The sequence below is a fragment of the Apteryx rowi genome, unplaced genomic scaffold (assembly GCF_003343035.1).
Source record: "Apteryx rowi isolate R43461 unplaced genomic scaffold, aptRow1 scaffold_202, whole genome shotgun sequence".
Classification (NCBI taxonomy): domain Eukaryota; kingdom Metazoa; phylum Chordata; class Aves; order Apterygiformes; family Apterygidae; genus Apteryx; species Apteryx rowi.
The window spans coordinates 113,264-130,539 of NW_020448331.1; the positions used below are offsets into that span (position 1 = coordinate 113,264).

The window sequence follows — 17,276 nt, forward strand, 5'->3', positions numbered from 1 at the left end:
GCGGGTTGGCGAGGCGGGCGGCAGGCCGCGGCCCTGCGGGCGGCTCGTGGTGGGGAGCTGCTTTTCCAGTGTAAACTTGAGGAGAAACGAGACCGAGCATCCGTGCGGCACGGYCGCGTTTCGCCCGCCGCAAAGCCCAGGCGCGATGCCTGAGGGCGCGTTCGGGCTGTCGAGTTGGCCACAGGGCCGCAGAAGTCCGCTCTGAGCAGCATCACCGCTCAGTCCAGGACACAAGAGTGCCTTTGCTTCGGCCTGCTGTCCTTGAGGCGAGTCGGGACGGGCCCATGAAAAGGGCATTTTCCCTTCAAGCAAGAACAAAGTCTCTTCCCCTGCCGCCGATGCCGAGAGCAAAGTCTCCTCTGAGGTGGCTCCTGCTCGGTGTGTGAACGGGCAGTTGCTCCGCGATGAACAAAGAGCGTTCGCAGCCGGTGAGCACGCACGGCTCAGTCTGCGTGGTGGCCAGAGCGGTGCCCAGAGCGGTGCTGAGGGCTGAACGGTTCAGTCAGAGCTCGAGGAGCTGCCCCAGGGTTACCGGGCACCAGGGAGGCCACGTGGCGGTGGCTGGTGATCCTGACTCTCTTCAGGCCAGGTGGATGCTGGATGGCAGGATCCGTGTGCTGCAGAGGTGGCAGCTGCTGCCGGATCCAGGGAACATTTTGGGGGATCCAGCGTGGTGGCTGGGCTCAGGGAGAAGTTCACCTCGGTATTTGTCGGGCAGTGTGAGCTGTGTAGCAGAAGAGGTTGAAGTCTGCAGAAGCTTGTGGTGCAGGAGGAACTTATTTTACTACCCCACCCGTTGATGGTGACCGTGAAGGCGCAGTTAACACTGATCCGTGCCCGTGTGGGCTGTGGTGACCTGGGGGAGGCTGCTGCAGAGGCAGAGCCGGGTGGGTGGYGGGTGGCAGAGGGACGTTGCTGCTGCGTGTAACCGCCTTCTCCCTCGGCACCCGCAGCTTACCTCTCTCGGAACACCATGGCGCGGCGCACGCGGAACAGCAGGGCCTGGCACTTCGTCCTGAGCGGGGTGCGCCGCGACGCAGACACCCGGGCAGTTGCCTTGGCCACCGGCGCCCGTGGCTGGGGCTATGACTCCGACGGGCAGGTAAGCTGGTGTGCGGGGAGCTTTAGAGCAGCACGAGGGAAACCTGCCCTCTCCCCCGACAGCAGGCACTGGTTGCTCAAGGTCCGTGTAATTGAGCAGCTAGGCTTTCAAGCACAAAAAAATGGCCAAAAATATGAAAAGACTCTTACAGGCTGTCTGACCAGATGGAGGCGGTTGCTTGTCCGGCTCCAAATTCTGCTAATGTGGGGTGTGGGACTCCCAAGCGTGTCTTTGCATGACAGGGGCTAGCTAAGCTGCTTATAGCCTCCTCCTGCCATCGTGCACTACAGCTCTGTGCCCTGTGGTTATTTGGGCCAAGGGAATTGATTGGTACCAAGCTAAATTCTCTCTTTTTTTAAGTGTATAAAGTGTGTGTGTGTAGTATATATAGCATATAAAATATTTTTGACATATACTTTTTAAACAGTGATCTAAATACATATTTAAASTAGATCAGTTCTCCAATCTGGCTTGCTGTATGGCTATACTAACTTCTTGTCCTCGTGCAACTGGTGTTGGAGGGAGTGGGGGCTGCTTCGTATTCAATTCATACTTGAATACCTTTTAATTTAAATTCTCTTATGCTTCCCAACCTGTAATGTGCACATCACTTCTGAATCTGGCCCCAGCATGTAGATGTGCTGGAAGATGGGAATACAGCAGGAAAAGCAGTCAGTAAAAAGGTGCAAGAAGGAGTGAGTTAGACTCACCTCTGCTCCCTTCACCCTTTTCCTCAGTCCTTAAGTATGTGAGTTCAATTCCCCAAGCAGTGCGTGCAGTGGTGGGAGCACAAGGAACTGCTCCCGATGCCTAAAAGATAGGCTGAAGCATTATAAGGCCACTGCCAGAGCACTGTGTCCAAATCTGTACGCAGCACTCCAAGAAAATGAGCCTTTTCTCTGCTGTCAGAGGAGCTTCGTGTTCCTGCAGTAATAGGAACAGCCGCATTGCTAGAGAGCAGTGGTTATGGAGGGGCAATGAAAGACGGAGTGAAGCTTTCTAATGCACGGGCAGATTTAGAACAGGAGAGATGGGGCTGGCAGTAGATAAGTCAGCCTGAGTCTTTTCAAGTCCCGCTGTCTTACACAGCTAAAGAAACATGAGTTTAAAAGGGTTTTGTCTTTAAATAGTGATTACAAAATCTGCCATGGGCATTGGGGTGGAGGCGAATAAYGAGCAGGTATTTCTGACCAGTGCATAAACCCCGAGTAGCTCGCTGAGGTCTGTGCTAAGAGACTCCATGAGGTGACCCCAAACCTCCCGTAACGTATGGGGCGGGACAGAGCTCTTACAGTGTCCGGTGCAGGGACACTTCAGTCTCTTGGCGTTGGGGAACAGCAAATCAAGTTTTTGTGTTCGCGCATGAAAGTGGAGAAAAGCCTTTTAATCCTTCGGTGSGTTCCCTGTGGGCCTGTGTGCAGCGCTGGTATGAGGAGCCGCAGCCTCGCTGCTGAACTGGCTCTGCTTTGTTCTGCCCGCTCCCCTGCCTGGCCTCCTCTCCTTCCCTTTTCCTCGTCTTGTTCCTCTCTCTTCCCTTCAGCTCTCAGTCTCCCTAGAGCAGGGCTTTCCAGCAGCGTGGCGCTCTTCTGGCTTGGCAGCAGAGGCGCAGGCCCCTTCGGAGGTGTACAGATTCTGCAGACAGCAGGGTATACGGGCGTGCTTTGTTTGCGATGCCTTGGACGTGGCCTCCAGCCCTCCCAAGAGCCCGTAACGTGCGTGTTGAAAACCCCAGCTCTACTGCAGAGTTTCCTTAAATGAGTAAGCCAAAGAGCTGCACCGTTCAGAGCCTGTCACGCCGCTGCCTGCTGTGCCCCTTCCCACCTCCTTAACCCCCCCAGTGTGGGGGTTTCTGTACATGGTGGGACCCTGGAAACTACAGAGGCGCAAAGAGCCTGTCCGCATCGTACAGCGCCTGGTTCCACAAGATCCTGTGCAGTTTCGGGAGGCAGGCTCTGCAGCACAGCCAGATGCTACCAGGTCCCAGAAGCAGGGTGTCCTCACTGGCGCAACCCCTTGCCTCCTTGCATAGCAGGCCAGGCCTGGGCACGACGCAGCCGTGCTGCTGCTGGCTCTGGCGCGAGCTTGGGGATCTCCCTGCACGGCTCTGCCCTGCGCGGGTGCCCCGAGAGCAGCCTGGCTGTGCGGAGAGCAGGCGCATCTGCTGGCTGCAAGTCCAGCTCGCTGATCGTGGAGGTGTTTAGTAGCGACTGTTCCTCTGCTCTCCCCGGCAGCACAGCGACTCGGATTCGGAGCCGGAGTTTTCTTCCCTCTCGCCCTCCATCCCGAGCGCCATCCCCGTGACGGGGGAATCCTACTGCAACTGCGAGAACCAGAACGAGGCTCCCTACTGCTCCAGCCTGCACGCCATCCACCGCGTCAAGGACTGCCAGTGCGGCGAGGAGGATGAGTGTAAGCAAGGAGCTCCCCGACTGCCCTTTGTATTCCTCTGGGCTTCGCGGTGGGTGCAGTCCTGGCCCYGCTCCCGTTGGCTGAATGGCGGCACGGGCTGCCTCCCCACCCGCACAGCTGCTTAGTTTTGCACGAGCATCCTTGTCTCTACGGCTGCGTGCGGTGCTCCTCTGCTCGCAGCCCAAGGCTGGGCAGACCTCGGGAAGGCTGCAAGCGCAGGCGTTCCGTGTGATTCACGGGCTCGGGGCTGAACCTGCCGGTGAATCAGAGTTCGCCTCCGGAGGCCTGCTTTCAAACCCAACTCCGGCCACAAGTGAAACTGGCCCTTGTGGTTACAGCCCTGTTAATGCTGATCCCTGGTACAGCTGGCAGGGTGCCCGGGCACGTGGCAGGGCCTGCTCGGAGCAGGTGGGGAAAGCTAGGCAGAGGGTGGGCCTGGCCTGACCAAGAAAGCATGTAGGATGGGGGAGCTACATAGCGCCTGAGCTCTGCCCCTTGAGCCTACAAGAGATGAGTGTGATTCCCTCCAAAGAAACCGGGGGCTCCACCTCGCTCTGCACTGCTGTTGCTGTTACTGGAGCCCAGCTGAGTGACCGTGTGGCTCGCTCCTCCAGGCTGCATTTGGTTTGCCAGGCCCCAAGAGCTGTATCACCCGCTCTCCTTCTGCTCCCAGCTCCTGCCCCAGCCTTGGGCACCGCTAGCACCTGGAACAGGGGGACCGCAACTGCTGAGGCTGGAGAAGCCACTTTGCAACTGAAATCTTGTGCTCTGAGATGAGAACTGGTTAATGCTGACAGCCTCAGGCAGGAGAGAGCACTGAACCACCCCTGTTGGGACACTGCAGAATAATTCAGGCCTCATAACTGTCCAACTTGCACAGTTTAGGATTTACCCTGCTAAACAATTAAAAAAAAAAACCCACCAAACTTTGACAGGCCCTCAGAACAAATGTCTGTCTGTGCATTGGCTCGATGATAGCTCCCCGAGTGCCTTCTCCCCTGTTTGTCCCCTGCGTGTTTCCTGAACAGATTTTGATTGGGTGTGGGATGACCTGAACAAGTCGACGGCCACCCTGCTGACCTGCGACAACCGCAAGGTGAACTTCCACATGGAATACAGCTGCGGCACGGCTGCTATCCGGGGCAACAAAGAGCTGGCGGACGGGCAGCACTTCTGGGAGATCAAGATGACCTCCCCAGTCTATGGCACAGACATGGTATGTTGAACAAAGTTGCTTTCAGAAATGTCYAACATTCCTTTAACAGGACAGCAAGCTTCATCCTGCAGTTTGCATAGATATCCTCGTTTAGCAGAAAGGAATCTAAAGCTAGGAGCATAAGCAGTTTTGCATGACGCCACAGCAATCCTGACTAGAACCCAACTTTCCTGCTTCCCTTTTCTGTGTTGTTGGTAGGTCATTAGTGATAAACTTAACAAAATAGCAAGGTCAGGCCACACCAGTGCTCAACCTCWGCCATGGAAAGTGTCCAGGGAGGCGTGTGGTTAGGAGTGATGTTCTGCTGAGTGCACTGGGGCGTGCAGTGCTTACTCGCTTCCTTCCGCCTGGAATGGGTACTTATCTCCAGCACGGTTGCTGATGGGTGCATGGCTGTGTCACAGCTTGTGTGGCTTGTGATCAGGAGCCTGACCTTGCACACTGCCGTTAATGCAGAGGCCACAGCCCTGTTAGCTCCCCCAGCTCTGCTGACGATGCACCTCCCCAGTCCAGCTACTGAGTACCCCCAGCGCGGGGCAAACCCTCAGAGACCTGAAGCATCTGACTTGGCTTCACCAAAGCCTCTTACCTGGTGGACTGTGCCAAGAAAAGGCATGGAGACCCAGAGGTGGAATCTCAATTGCATTTTGTTGCTTTAAGAGTGTTTGGTGCCCACAGCAGACAATAAGAGCTTGTGTTCTTCTTCCTGGGACCTGCCTCCCTCCAGATGGTAGGAATTGGGACGTCAGATGTGAATCTGGACAAGTACCGCCACACCTTCTGCAGTCTGCTGGGCAAGGATGAAGACAGCTGGGGACTCTCCTACACAGGTAATCCAGGCAGGGAAGTGTCAGAGAGCAGGATGGCTGGAAGGCCAGCAAAGGCCTAAGCATTTTCCTAGGAGTTTGAGAATTAAATGTTCCGAATTGGCTTGAGGCCAAAATGGCTTCCAGAACTGAGTCTCTTTGTCAAGTAGAACTGGAGCTGCTGCCTGCAGCCGGCCTCTGTATGTGCTTGAACAGTGTGCAGCGGGCTGTTCGCTTCAGCAGCACCACTGCACACCCACAGGGTTTGCCTTGGCATCGTATGTGCCGTACTGCTGTGCCAGGCACTCCCTAGCTGGCTGGGTAGGACGGGCTGCTTTCAGCCTTTGGGGTGTCTCACCTTGCTTGTGCTTCTCTACGTCAGAGAAGCACTTCTGGGGAGGACCCAGAGGTACTCACGCTGCCCCAGGTATTCTCTTCCTCCCTCCTCTCATTCGTACTGACACAGAAAGGTACCAACAAATTGTACTTCAAGCTAGTGATGTGGAACGGTGCTCTTCAGACTTGTGCACTCCCACCTCCTCTTTTAGCAGAGGTCCAGGCTACGTTTACTGATTTCATGAGCCAGCTGTCTACAGCAAATTCAAGCTGGCTTTTCTTACCCGCTTTTTGCAGACCCTTAGAACAGGTGCTTGAATCTCCAGGGACGCTGGAGTGCAGGTTGCATAGCGCTGATCCAGGGTTTTTTATGCCACTGCCTGTACCTTGGTGTTCTGAAGCCTCAACATCCTCTCCTGTTTTCACCCCACATTCTGGGGCGGGAGAACAGTGAATGAGTGATGAGGAAACTAAAGGATTTTTTAGGCAGTGGCCAAGYTCGGTACTGGCTGGGAGGTTGTGGTGACATGTATGGAAGTTGGGATGAATTTGTGCAACACAGGCTTTCTACTGAATGCAAGGTTTATTGTTTTAAGGACTATTGCATCACAAGGGAGACAAAACAAACTTCTCCTCGAGGTTTGGCCAAGGCTCCATCATTGGGGTGCATTTGGACACGTGGCATGGGACACTCACGTTCTTCAAAAATCGGAAGTGCATAGGTAAGAGCAAGGGCAGCCCCACCAGCTGTCAGGCATAGAAACTGAAATGGAGGGAAACTAAACACTGCATGTTTAGTTGAACTGCCAGTCTGGCTGCAGCTGGACTGCAGGAGAAAATAGGCGTGAAGTGAGTGGGAGGAAAGTTACATTTGTTATTTAATAGACTTGGATTTCAAAAGGCCATTTTCCAAGTGTTTCCTGCCGGCTTTGTAGTTAACATGTTCAGGGTAGCTGGGAGAAGTGAGATGCCCTAGTCAAAACTAACGTGAAACCTCCTTGCTGCTGTCCCCTGGCAGGGGTTGCAGCTACCAAACTGCAGAACAAGAAGTTCTACCCCATGGTGTGCTCCACAGCGGCCAAGAGCAGCATGAAGGTGATCCGCTCCTGTGCCAGCTGCACATCCCTCCAGTATCTCTGCTGTTATCGCCTGCGCCAGCTCCTGCCTAACTACGTGGACACGCTCGAGGTGCTGCCATTGCCACCAGGACTCAAACAAGTGCTACACAACAAACTTGGGTGGGTCTTGAGCATGAACTATAGCACATCGAAGCCTTCCTCCTCATCATCGGGAAGCGACTCAGATAGCTCTTGTGGCTCAGATGCAGAGGCCTGCCAAAGGAAGAGGTGCAGGAGGACATAATGTCTCTTCAGATGAACTGCCTTGAGGGGGTCAGGTGGGGTTTTGTTCTGCTGCCTGCAAGGGCAGTCCAGGCCTGATGCACCTCTTTCTTAATGGGGACATCAGTTTCTACTTGTTTGCAAAGATTTCTCTTATGCTGTTTGAAATCTTTATGCTAAACATCCATCACTTGCATTGAAAATGCCTATTGACTCAAAGAGGTCCCATCTCTGTGGAACAGGTAAACTGCAGCCAAGTATCTGAGCTTAATCTCCCGCCTTGATATCAGTCATCGCCTCTTTTTGAAGAATCGCTCTTCTCTGTAGACTGTTCAGCAGAGACAAGACTTAAAATGGCTTCCCAATTTCAAAGCACACTTTTAGCAAACTATAATCAAATAATTGACTTATCAAAAGACAAAAGTCAAAAATGAGTCTCCCTCCTTCTAACTGTTTTGTGTTGGTTTGGTATCTGCAATGAATTGTTCACAGTGGTGGGGCATGATCGAACGGCAGCACGTAGGGAAATGGGCTCCTAAGGATGCATCTATGCTATGTTACCACTGGCACCGTTGTGAAAGAGCAGTTGCTTACAGGAGTTGAGCTGTTAGTGATCTTTCTTGAGCCCCTGATGACTTTAATTGCTTTGCATGTTGGCTACTGCTGCTTCTCCTGTATCAAAGACTGTATTAAACTGTAATAATAAAAGTATAAACCGTCTTTCATTCCTCTTATGCCCCTTGAAGGCATGAATCTGAATGCGGTTGTCAAAAATAGCCACGCTAGCACAGCTAACAAACTGGAGAGGTTGTTTTAAATGTAATATTGTTTGTCAGATCTAGCTGAGATAAAGGAAGTGGAGATTATCTTGCCTCTGCCCCCTGGAGGCTTCTTGCACTTTTCTCTGAAACGTCAGAGTCTGGCCTAGATTGATCTGTAACAGAGCCAGACTGACACCTGTGGCTGCAGACAAGAAGGGAGACTGATCTACTGCAGAATTTTATAATCTGTCTCTCTTAACAGGCTACACGCCAGGACAAGCAACCCCAAATACCCACTCCACAGACTGAAAATCAGTGCAGCTTCTTTGTACAAAACAGCCAGTAACAGAAGTTTGTGTGCTGCCTGTGGCAGGCCCCTTTTCTCTCATATGTGCTGAGAAGAAATGCTGGAATAGGACCTGGAACTTTAGTCAGAGAGTAATCCAGTAGTGGCCTGGTATTGCTGCCAGCAAGTCACACTCAGGAAAGTCTTCCTGCTTTTTTGCATTTGAGCTACCTTAAGATCTTAGGCAGGAAAGAGGAGATAAAAGTGCTTTAGCTGCTCCTAGCAGATTAGGACATAGGCATTGTCTGGGAACAAACTGAGTAGCAAGAGGATGAATCAGGTTTCTAAGCAGTTGTAACTGCCAGGACTCTGTCACGATGCCAGAATGGCCTGGCTCAGGGGAGTGATCCTAGAGCTGATCCAGCTGGGGGCCACTTAAATGGCCACATTTGGCAGTTCAGCCTGCTCTTATTTATACCGTCAGTGCCAAAGCAGCATTGCTGTGAGACCTGACGGGCAGGACCGCGAGGAGCACTGAGACAGGGACTGCGTTAGAGAGCGCAGCACCACCTGCTCCCAGCAGCCTGGCTGCGTGCTGTCTTAATCGTACGCGGTCTGCTACTCCAGCAGCGCTGGATGCCAACACAATTAGGTTTCTGGCTGCTCTCTGCAGGGCCCTGGTTTAGCACAGGACTTCTGCTCATGTTGCTTTTCACTGACCTTTGAACTCCCCTCTCTTCCAGAGAGCAGAGCATTTATAAATGATTTAGGTGTAAACTGATGTGATCAGCAAAGTGGAAAAGTTGTTGAAACGTAGAAAAGTGTTGAGATAAATATCACAGGAAATGCCTTTTAACCTGTCCACTTCACAGATTTCCTCCCACCACTGTTACCACCTGCATGAAACATGAAGTACCCAGCTGCTGCCTTTTCTCCTGGGCCTTCACACGAGGCCTGCTCATATAAAGCTTTTTGTACAGTGTGCATTTATTCTGTACCTTTCTTTCCCACATTATGAATCTTTAAGTGAAGATCAAGCTTGCTCCTCTGGTTACAGACATCAAATGAGAACCTTAAAGTAGCAGAGCTCTCTGTCAGTCCATCTGTATTGGTGCTTCAGCCAGAGAAACAGCCTTGCTGGACTTCTCCTTCCCTGGAATTAAGTATTATTAGATGGAGGCGAAAAATCACTGGGAAGGAAGAACTTTATTCTGAGGGTGTGCTTCCACTGCTGCAGTATCAGTGCTGTTGCTTTGAGCCAGTGAGCTGTGGTTCATGGGAGGAAGTTCGGGGGTCTCTATGTCAGTGTGGAAGGCATGGAGTTGCACTTCAGTGAGCGAGGCCCCAACTAGCATTATCAAAACCTCAGGCATTAGGGGATCTCCACCCCTGCTGTCCTGGCTGCAGCTATTTCCAAATAAAAACCAAAGCATTTGCTTTGGGAAAAGGGAATCTCAACCTAATGCATCATATTGCATGGAGTTTTCTGGACTTTATCAGGCAGCTCCTTGGTTTGGGAGCTCAGCCACCAAATTCCCCTCCACTGCCTTGAGCTCCATGTTACCCTACATGACCACCTAATTTTGACTGTTGGTGAACATTTTCCCAAGCAACTCCCAGCAGGACCCACCTGCCCAAGGAAGCCACAAGCAGGACCTACAGTAACAGGTCCAGCCTTACCAAAGCACCAGTGAGGAGCAGGACATCAGAAGTCAGGACGCTGCAGAAAAATATTCAGCTCATTCAACAATATACCTGAAAGGCAGCGCAGAATAGACTTACCATGCGGCTGTCTCAGCTGAGGAGCTGATCCTGTGTTGTTCAGGGACAGCTCACTAACACTTTCCCATCCAGTTCCTGTTCCAAACATTGCTTCACCCTCTTAGGAGACAGCCTTTCCACTGTGCTCCAGCCAGAGGGACATAAAGCTGGGGGGCTAAAAGGGGAAAGGAGAGCCAAAAGGCTGAAGAAAGCATCTGTAACAAGACATTTATTAATGTGCAAGTCTCTGTTCTGAAACACAATCAGCTGCTTCCCCTGGCTGGGCTCCCAGCAGCACTGTCATGCCAGCAACAGCTCAGCCACTGCCGAGCCTTGGCAGATAAAACAGCGAGGCTGACCAACAAGGACCACAGTCCCACTACATACTCAGGTCCAGGGAAAGGTTGGGGTTGGTGGATACCATGAAGAGATAGCTACGGCAGGATAAGTCTGGTCCAATACGGTGGGCTTTCTGGCTGATGTCTGATTTAATCCAGATGTCACTCAGGAGTCATCTTTCAGCTTCCGTGCTGCATTCTTCATAGGCCTTCAAGTAGACAAGAGAAGGAAGGAGCTGACGTGGATGCCCTAAGCTAAGGTTCCCATCTCCGCTGCAATGCTCAATCCCACTGTTACAGTGAGGATCCGTGCCCGAGCTTTCATCCAAACATACCAGTTTCAGGGGATAAAACTCAGAAGAATCAAGATTTCCCACTTGCAAACAGATCTTCCAAGCAGTCAGAGCAAGCAAAAGCTGCTGGACATATCATGTTGGATAAGGGCAATGGGATGCATGCAACAGCCCCACAACTGCACCAGCTGGGATGGTGAGACCAAGGCAGAGAGAGGCCTGCATGGGCTAACAGGAGCTGTAAGTAGGTACTGCTGAAACAAAACTCATCGTCTAAGTCAAACAATCTCATCTGGAGACAACCCTTGCCTTTCTGGAGAGGTAATTTCACACCAATAGCTTTGGTCCATCAACAGAGGCCTTTCGGCAGGGAAACATGCGGCACCCATCCCTGCCTTACTCCTCCATGCAGCAAGCTTTTAAGCGGACACCGAGGGGTTTGAGGGCTTACCTGTAACAGGAGCCCCAGAGAGGGATACGCTTCTGCTATAGCTGCTGCCATTGCAGGGCTGACTCTGTTAAACTGCTGGATTTCTCTCTTCCACCCCTGCCAGTCCTGTGCCGTCCTTCTCCACTCACACCCTGCTGGCCCAGGCCCCGGCAGTGCAGAAAGATGGATTGCTCAGAGCAAGACGTAGGGACGGGCCGCACAGCGAGCACAGGCCTGCAGATCCCAGATGCTGCCGCCTTCCTCTGGCATTAGGCAACTGGCTTCCTGACTAAAATCCCTCTCTGTCCAGGACTAACATTTTTTCCTCACAATTTTCCTTCCTTCCCTGGAAAGCTCCAGAACACCTTGTTGAAAAGGTTTTCCTAAGACTGTCATTTTCCTTTCCTCCCTAATGCTGAATCAGAACTGCACTCACCTTCAGAACAGAGGATTTTCATAGGCACAGAGGACTGGAAATGATCTGGAGAGATCACCTAGTCCGAGCCCTTACGCTGACAGCAGCGAGGCCAGGCTTGCATTCACAGATAAGTGTTTCTGTAACTTCCTCTGAGGTTTTCCAAAGCTCTGGTCTTGGGATTTGACTGGTTCCAGTGATACAGCTCACTTGTATGGGCATTTTGCTATTGCCGTAGTCAGCACAGGGACATGCTGGCCAAATTTCTGCCATGTGTCTAAGAGCAGTACTTCAGTGTTACCCCACAGCCGGAGCACCACCAGCGCCTGGAGGGGAAGGGACACACGTGAAGCATGTAACGCTCCATGGGCCACTGTGAACCAGGCCAGCCTGAGGCCCTCACCCTCCTCCAGAGTCACACACCCGGCTTAAACTTCGGTTGTGCTGGTGTCAGCCCTGACCTCCAAAGGCACCTGGGGAGAGGAGTGAGGAAAGCACATGGGTACAACACATCCCTCAGCAGGTGAAGCTGGGCTGGGGCTGGAAGCGGAAGGAGGCTGGGCTGACCGCATTAGCTCCTGGAAGCGGAAGGAGGCTGGGCTGACCGCATTAGCTCCTGGAAGCGGAAGGAGGCTGGGCTGACCGCATTAGCTCTGTTTACACAGCACAGCAGTAAAGCCTGCTCAGCCTTCTTAGTTCCCAGTAAGCCAGAGAGTCATAACCCTCTTTGGGCCATACACAGACACCAGGGCAGGAATTTAGTTCAAGAGATACCAAGCATGGGTTTGGATCGTATTTGACCTAGTTTGTGACTGCTGTGGCATCACAAGGAGCATCCCTGCTCTGCTGTGGGATACAGGCTTTGCAAGGCAGACACCTGGCTGAGGCCTGGGCTGGAGCCAACAGCCCCTTTCATGCCTAATGGGGCAGTGCCTGGGAGGGTGGGGAGGGGGGCAGGCTCCCCCACACAAGGGAAGGCTAGATCAGATCTGAACCAGGGTCTTACAAACAGGAGGATCAAAACCCTGCCTCCAAGTGTGCTATCCCTATTCCATCCCATTGCAAGCCAGGGTGAAAAAGGATACGTGAGGATTCAACTTGTTCCAAGTCAGCCAATATCTCCCCCAGCAGAGCATTCATTACACRCAAGAGCTCACCAGTGGGAACCTTTTCTGTACAGCTCAACCACAGGCAACACAAAACTTCAAGGACTGTAAGAAGTTTCACCCCCTGTATCTCCCGGTGGGTCACAGACAACTCTGGGCCAGGCTGAGATCTGGGACTCTGCTTTCTGAGGCTCAGTGCTCGCTGCCTGCCCTGCTCCTGGTTATACCTATAAGCAAGACACGGCTCTCATTCTCCACAAGCTCTACATAGTCATACCTTGGGGCTGAGGTCTGATAAAAGAGGAAAAGGCAAAATTTAATCAACCCACATCTGCTATCTCCTAATCTCACTTGAAGTTGGAAGCAAAGATATCAAATTTGCTTCCAGCCACCTGCCCTCAGGCTAGCAATGACAGCCAGGCTGTAGGTTTTGGTGGAGGAGAGCCAAAGACAACCCTGGGTTCAGATCAGGCCAAGTCCCTGATGGGGCACCGACAAAACTCTGAAGCAAGGCAAATCACATCTCAGCCTGTTCAGGGTGTGTCTCATCACTGAGAACTGGCAGGAGCCGGTTGCAGACCGCAGCGGGGATTGTAGGGCTGGCGTTGCATCTGTGCATGCCACATCTGCCAATATCCCACTGCTTTTTCTGGCTCACCTTTTTGCCTGCAGTGTTAGCACTGATCTCCTCACAGGCGCTGCCTAGTCTAGCCTTTCATTCTCTATTCTTGGCCTGGGCCGGATGGACTGAAGTCCTCAGGGCAGAAGCACAGGTTGCCTACACAGGTATAAAAAAAATGTTGTATGACTGCACACAAATGATAACTAACCACAAATCTCTGCTTTAAAATGCAAGTGTTTCCAAGGGCTGTGTAATTTGAAGGTTTCTTTCAAGCAAGTGTTTTATGGACACCATGAGCACGGAAAAGCTAAATACAAGGAAAGGTGAGTCTGACATGCCCAGATCTCCTCTGAGGAAAGCAGCATGTTCTGCCCTGGTTTTAAAGGCAGCTGAATGCATTTCACCCTTAAAGATCTATTACTACACTCAGATACAGCTTCTCCCAAAAGCTCTCTCCTGTCAGACCAATGCACTCAGTCATACAGCTTTGTTTCAGGGTGTACCAATGCCGGTTTTGAAGGAATCCCTCCTCCCCTTCCATGTTTGTTTTGCAAAATGACTTTGCTGTGGCAGTCTTTGTATAGGCCTGGCTCAGAGATCTGTATCACCTGGGTTAGGGAAAAGAGATGCTTGAGAAAATCTTCTGGCCCTGTCAGCACCAACACCTCTTCTTCCTCTTCAGTCTTCATCATAGGGTCATCTTAACGACAGAGAAATCATTCCCAATTGCACCTTTCCAACACAGAGGGCCAGCACGAAAGTAAAACTGTGAGTCTCCACCTATTCAGAGCCCACACGCTGGGAGGCACTAACGCTCGCAAGGCTACCTGTCATTATGCTGGTGAGACAGTATGAATTGAAAGGTAAAAAGCTCCCCGAACAAGCAGCTCACTGAAGGTGCAAAAATAACCTGGTAAGGAAGACAGCGACAGCTGCAGAAGCTGCCAACTCAGAAAAACTGGCTTTGTCTGCACTGTAGGCTGTTATATGACCACGGTAGCTGCGATGTTTTACCCAGCACCAGCCAAAGCACAGATCCACCTCCACCTGAAGTTCTTGTAGTGAGGATGAGCATAAGAACAGTCTACTTCTGCCTCCACTGCCATTCAGATACTGTTTTACACGGTACCTTCCAATAGCAAATTGAAATGGGAATCATATTTAGTACTAGAAGGTACCAGCCCTCTTTTGAATTCCCAGTGAGCTGGCTTTGAGAAGCAATCACTGGGCTTTCGAAACCGGGGGCCCTGCAGCAAATTTGACCAGCCTTTTCCAGATATGCAGCTGGTGCCCGTGGCAGCAGGCCACATGCAGCATCTGGTTTGGAAATGCTCTCAACTGCCCACTGAAACCTCTGTGTGAATGACTTGCAGTGGTCTCTCTCTTGCTTACTACAGACTCCCCAGGCTCACCTTAGATGCACACATGCCTAAAACAATGAGATGTAGGTATATAAAAGACATTGGCTTTGAAATAATTCACGTGAGAATCACACTCAGCTCCGTTCCTTGAGCTAACTGTGGTCACAGGGAATCAGTGTTTCTGAGGCCGACAACTCTATTGCCCTGCCTAGACAGCCAAATCAAAGCTTTCACCCCACAGCACCTCTGCTGCCAGTTCACATTTACAGAGAAGGTGGGAGGGACTCACTGGACTGGGCAGAGTGTTTGGCATATTTCTCCTCCACATTTTGCTACAGGGAATTGCTTTAGGCTCAAAAGAATATTTACACTCCGAGGAAATTAAAACCTTCATCCGAGTGTCCAAGTCAGGATCTTTGAAGAGACCTGTGGAGAGGGAGAGAGCAATTCTGACATGAGAAAAGAGGTATTTCATCAGCATTAATAAACAACTACAAAAATGCAAGTGCAAAACAAGAGGAATTCTGCAAGAATGGGAAGTCTGGTTTCCTACAGCGTGTGCTCTTTGCTGACTGAATCACTAACTGAATTATTGATTAGATTTCTGACTATCTCTGCATGCATCTATAAAATCATCCTTCTTCCTTTCCAGCCAAGTATCGGAGCAGTGACATGCAATTGTTGCAAGGACTGTAGAAATCAGCTCACACGTTCTAGGTTACTAGAGGCACACAGGCAAGCTTTCGAAGCCTGCTCCTCCACTTCCTCAAGACCTACTTTTATTAAATTTGCAGAAACTAAATTATCTTTGAAATCTCTCCCTTTTTGTGAAATAAGGCTGAAATTAGCCAACAGGCTGAACAATTATTAGCTAGGACGTTGGGCTCCACCACCCATCTATATACACAACACACCTCCGTGAATGCTCACATAAGCCCCGTTTCCAGAGACCTCCGAACACTGTCACTAGGGCAGCCAGCCGGGACGCGCAGGTGGACGTCACCCGGTGAGCCCACAGAGAACGCGCTCCTGATCACCGGCTCTGCGAGTACTGTCACCTGCAGTTAACACGAGCCGACACCAGCCACCGCAAACCTTCTGTACTGCTGTCCATAACCTTGCCAGACAAATTGTTTGGGCTGAAGTCTTCCATGACATGTACCTTTCTCAGGCTGCGCTTTTCTGGGAAGTTGCAACAACATAGTACAACTATTTTCAAGAATATAAGCGAAGGTGAAGAACGTGCTTTTTATCCATGTTAAAAGTATCAACACCTTGTTTAATTAGGGAGCTTTGTCAGACAGACTTGAAGTTTGGTCATGCTTTCCTGAAGATGACAAGAAGTTAGGCAAATTTGGGGGTTAATAACGTCAAATAAATACAAAAATCCCAGCTCGCACGTGAGTACTACAGGCCTATCAGAATTTAACTGCTAAGCATCCTGAAGTGTCTCTGCAGCGGCACACCTGTCTCTGCCCAGCTCAGGCCCAGCCTGCTCCCTCTGGGGCAGGACGGGAACTCCCCTGCGTGGCCAGGGTGCTGCAGGCACCCAGCGCTCCTCCGCGCTCCCTCCCCAAGCACCCAGGAAGCAGAGAAAAACCTCTGGCTGGTGCAGTGAGCTGAGGGGTGAGGAAGGCAGGAGCAGGGGCTGAGACCTAGGCAGAAATGGGGGGCAGAGGAAGGAGATGAGCAAGGACTAAATTGGCTAGCAGCAGGACAAAAGGGGATGTGAAACCAACTGGCAAAGAGAGAATCTCCCATCTCCCTGTCAACACGGCTGATATCAGCTTTTGTCAGTAGCTCAAGGAACCGGGCTGTGGATCCCGGAGCCCACCAGCACTGAGGACTCAGTGGCCAATACGATTCCCACGATGGAATTTTTAAAGTGAAAATCACATGGTATTTCTCTACTGTGTTGTGTGTCATTCACACAGCCTGCCTCCCTCGGCTGATCCCGCTCAGGTGGGACAACTCACCTGGAGAAGAGCTGCAAGAACACTTCTCTAAAACACAGACATACGCACAACTGAGACCTCCACGACCTCCCAAGCCCTGCTTGTAATCAACTACTTCACAGCAAATTGCACAACAGAACAGATCACAGTAAAACAGCAAAGACGTTTTTACTAGCACAAGAACAATATTGCAACAGGACTCCTTGAGCAGAGAACCACTGTGCTAGAGACAAAAGCAATACTATGAACTGCCAAAATATGAGCTCTAATTATTTTATTGGTGCAAACGTAGTATTAAGTTACTCAAAAATGTGTCTGATAAAGCAGCTAGATACTTGCCATCCACCAAAGAACCAAAAAAACCAGTACAAGATCCGCATGGAGGACAGTAAGCAGACAAAGAAGTGTCCAAACACAACATTTAAGGACGCAAAACATGAACTAAATGTATCTTGCTGCGAGCACCGGGCAGTGGAGCGAATGCTTAGTGCAGTTCACAGAAGCGCATGACAGATCATAACCAACAGAGCAACTCCAAACGCAACGCACAGGGACCTAACTACGCGCGCGTGAAGCACAGCTGCAGCTTGTACTCCCGCTGCTGGGGCCCGGAGCGCAGCGCCACGCTTGCGGCCTGCCGCGCCGCCGCCGCCGACAGAGCGACCAGGCCACGGAGCCCGGGGCTGCCGGGCCGCATCAGGCCCGAGGCGCTCGCCAGGCAGGCGGAGGGGGGCAGAGG

The 17,276-nt window shown here is 51.5% G+C and overlaps 2 protein-coding genes across 2 annotated transcripts; one reads left to right on the forward strand and one right to left on the reverse strand.

The window, feature by feature from the left end:
- Positions 1–6: 6 nt before the first annotated feature.
- SPSB3 (splA/ryanodine receptor domain and SOCS box containing 3) lies at positions 7–7,929 on the forward strand. Its single transcript, XM_026063852.1, has 7 exons — positions 7–428; positions 954–1,102; positions 3,334–3,511; positions 4,540–4,727; positions 5,455–5,557; positions 6,466–6,591; positions 6,888–7,929. Exons 2-7 carry the CDS (start codon positions 974–976, stop codon positions 7,229–7,231), a joined length of 1,068 nt encoding a protein of 355 aa, XP_025919637.1. The 5' UTR covers positions 7–428; positions 954–973; the 3' UTR covers positions 7,232–7,929.
- On the reverse strand, positions 7,351–17,242 carry EME2 (essential meiotic structure-specific endonuclease subunit 2). Its single transcript, XM_026063855.1, is given in 11 exon segments — positions 7,351–9,409; positions 10,039–10,564; positions 11,100–11,202; positions 11,204–11,286; positions 11,703–11,819; positions 12,721–12,843; positions 13,008–13,041; positions 13,043–13,101; positions 13,830–13,921; positions 14,868–15,008; positions 15,641–17,242. Coding segments are annotated over 10 exon segments (1,020 nt in total). The 5' UTR covers positions 15,741–17,242; the 3' UTR covers positions 7,351–9,409; positions 10,039–10,396.
- Positions 17,243–17,276: the final 34 nt, after the last annotated feature.

What these genes read in the sequence shown, in the direction of transcription:
- SPSB3 (XM_026063852.1), top strand. Translation starts at nt 974, where the DNA reads ATGGCGCGGCGCACGCGGAACAGCAGGGCCTGGCACTTCGTCCTGAGC. An exon ending in CAGTCTATGGCACAGACATG is followed by an intron (nt 4,728 to 5,454) that starts GTATGTTGAACA and finishes GCCTCCCTCCAG; the next exon opens with ATGGTAGGAATTGGGACGTC. An exon ending in CAAAAATCGGAAGTGCATAG is followed by an intron (nt 6,592 to 6,887) that starts GTAAGAGCAAGG and finishes GTCCCCTGGCAG; the next exon opens with GGGTTGCAGCTACCAAACTG.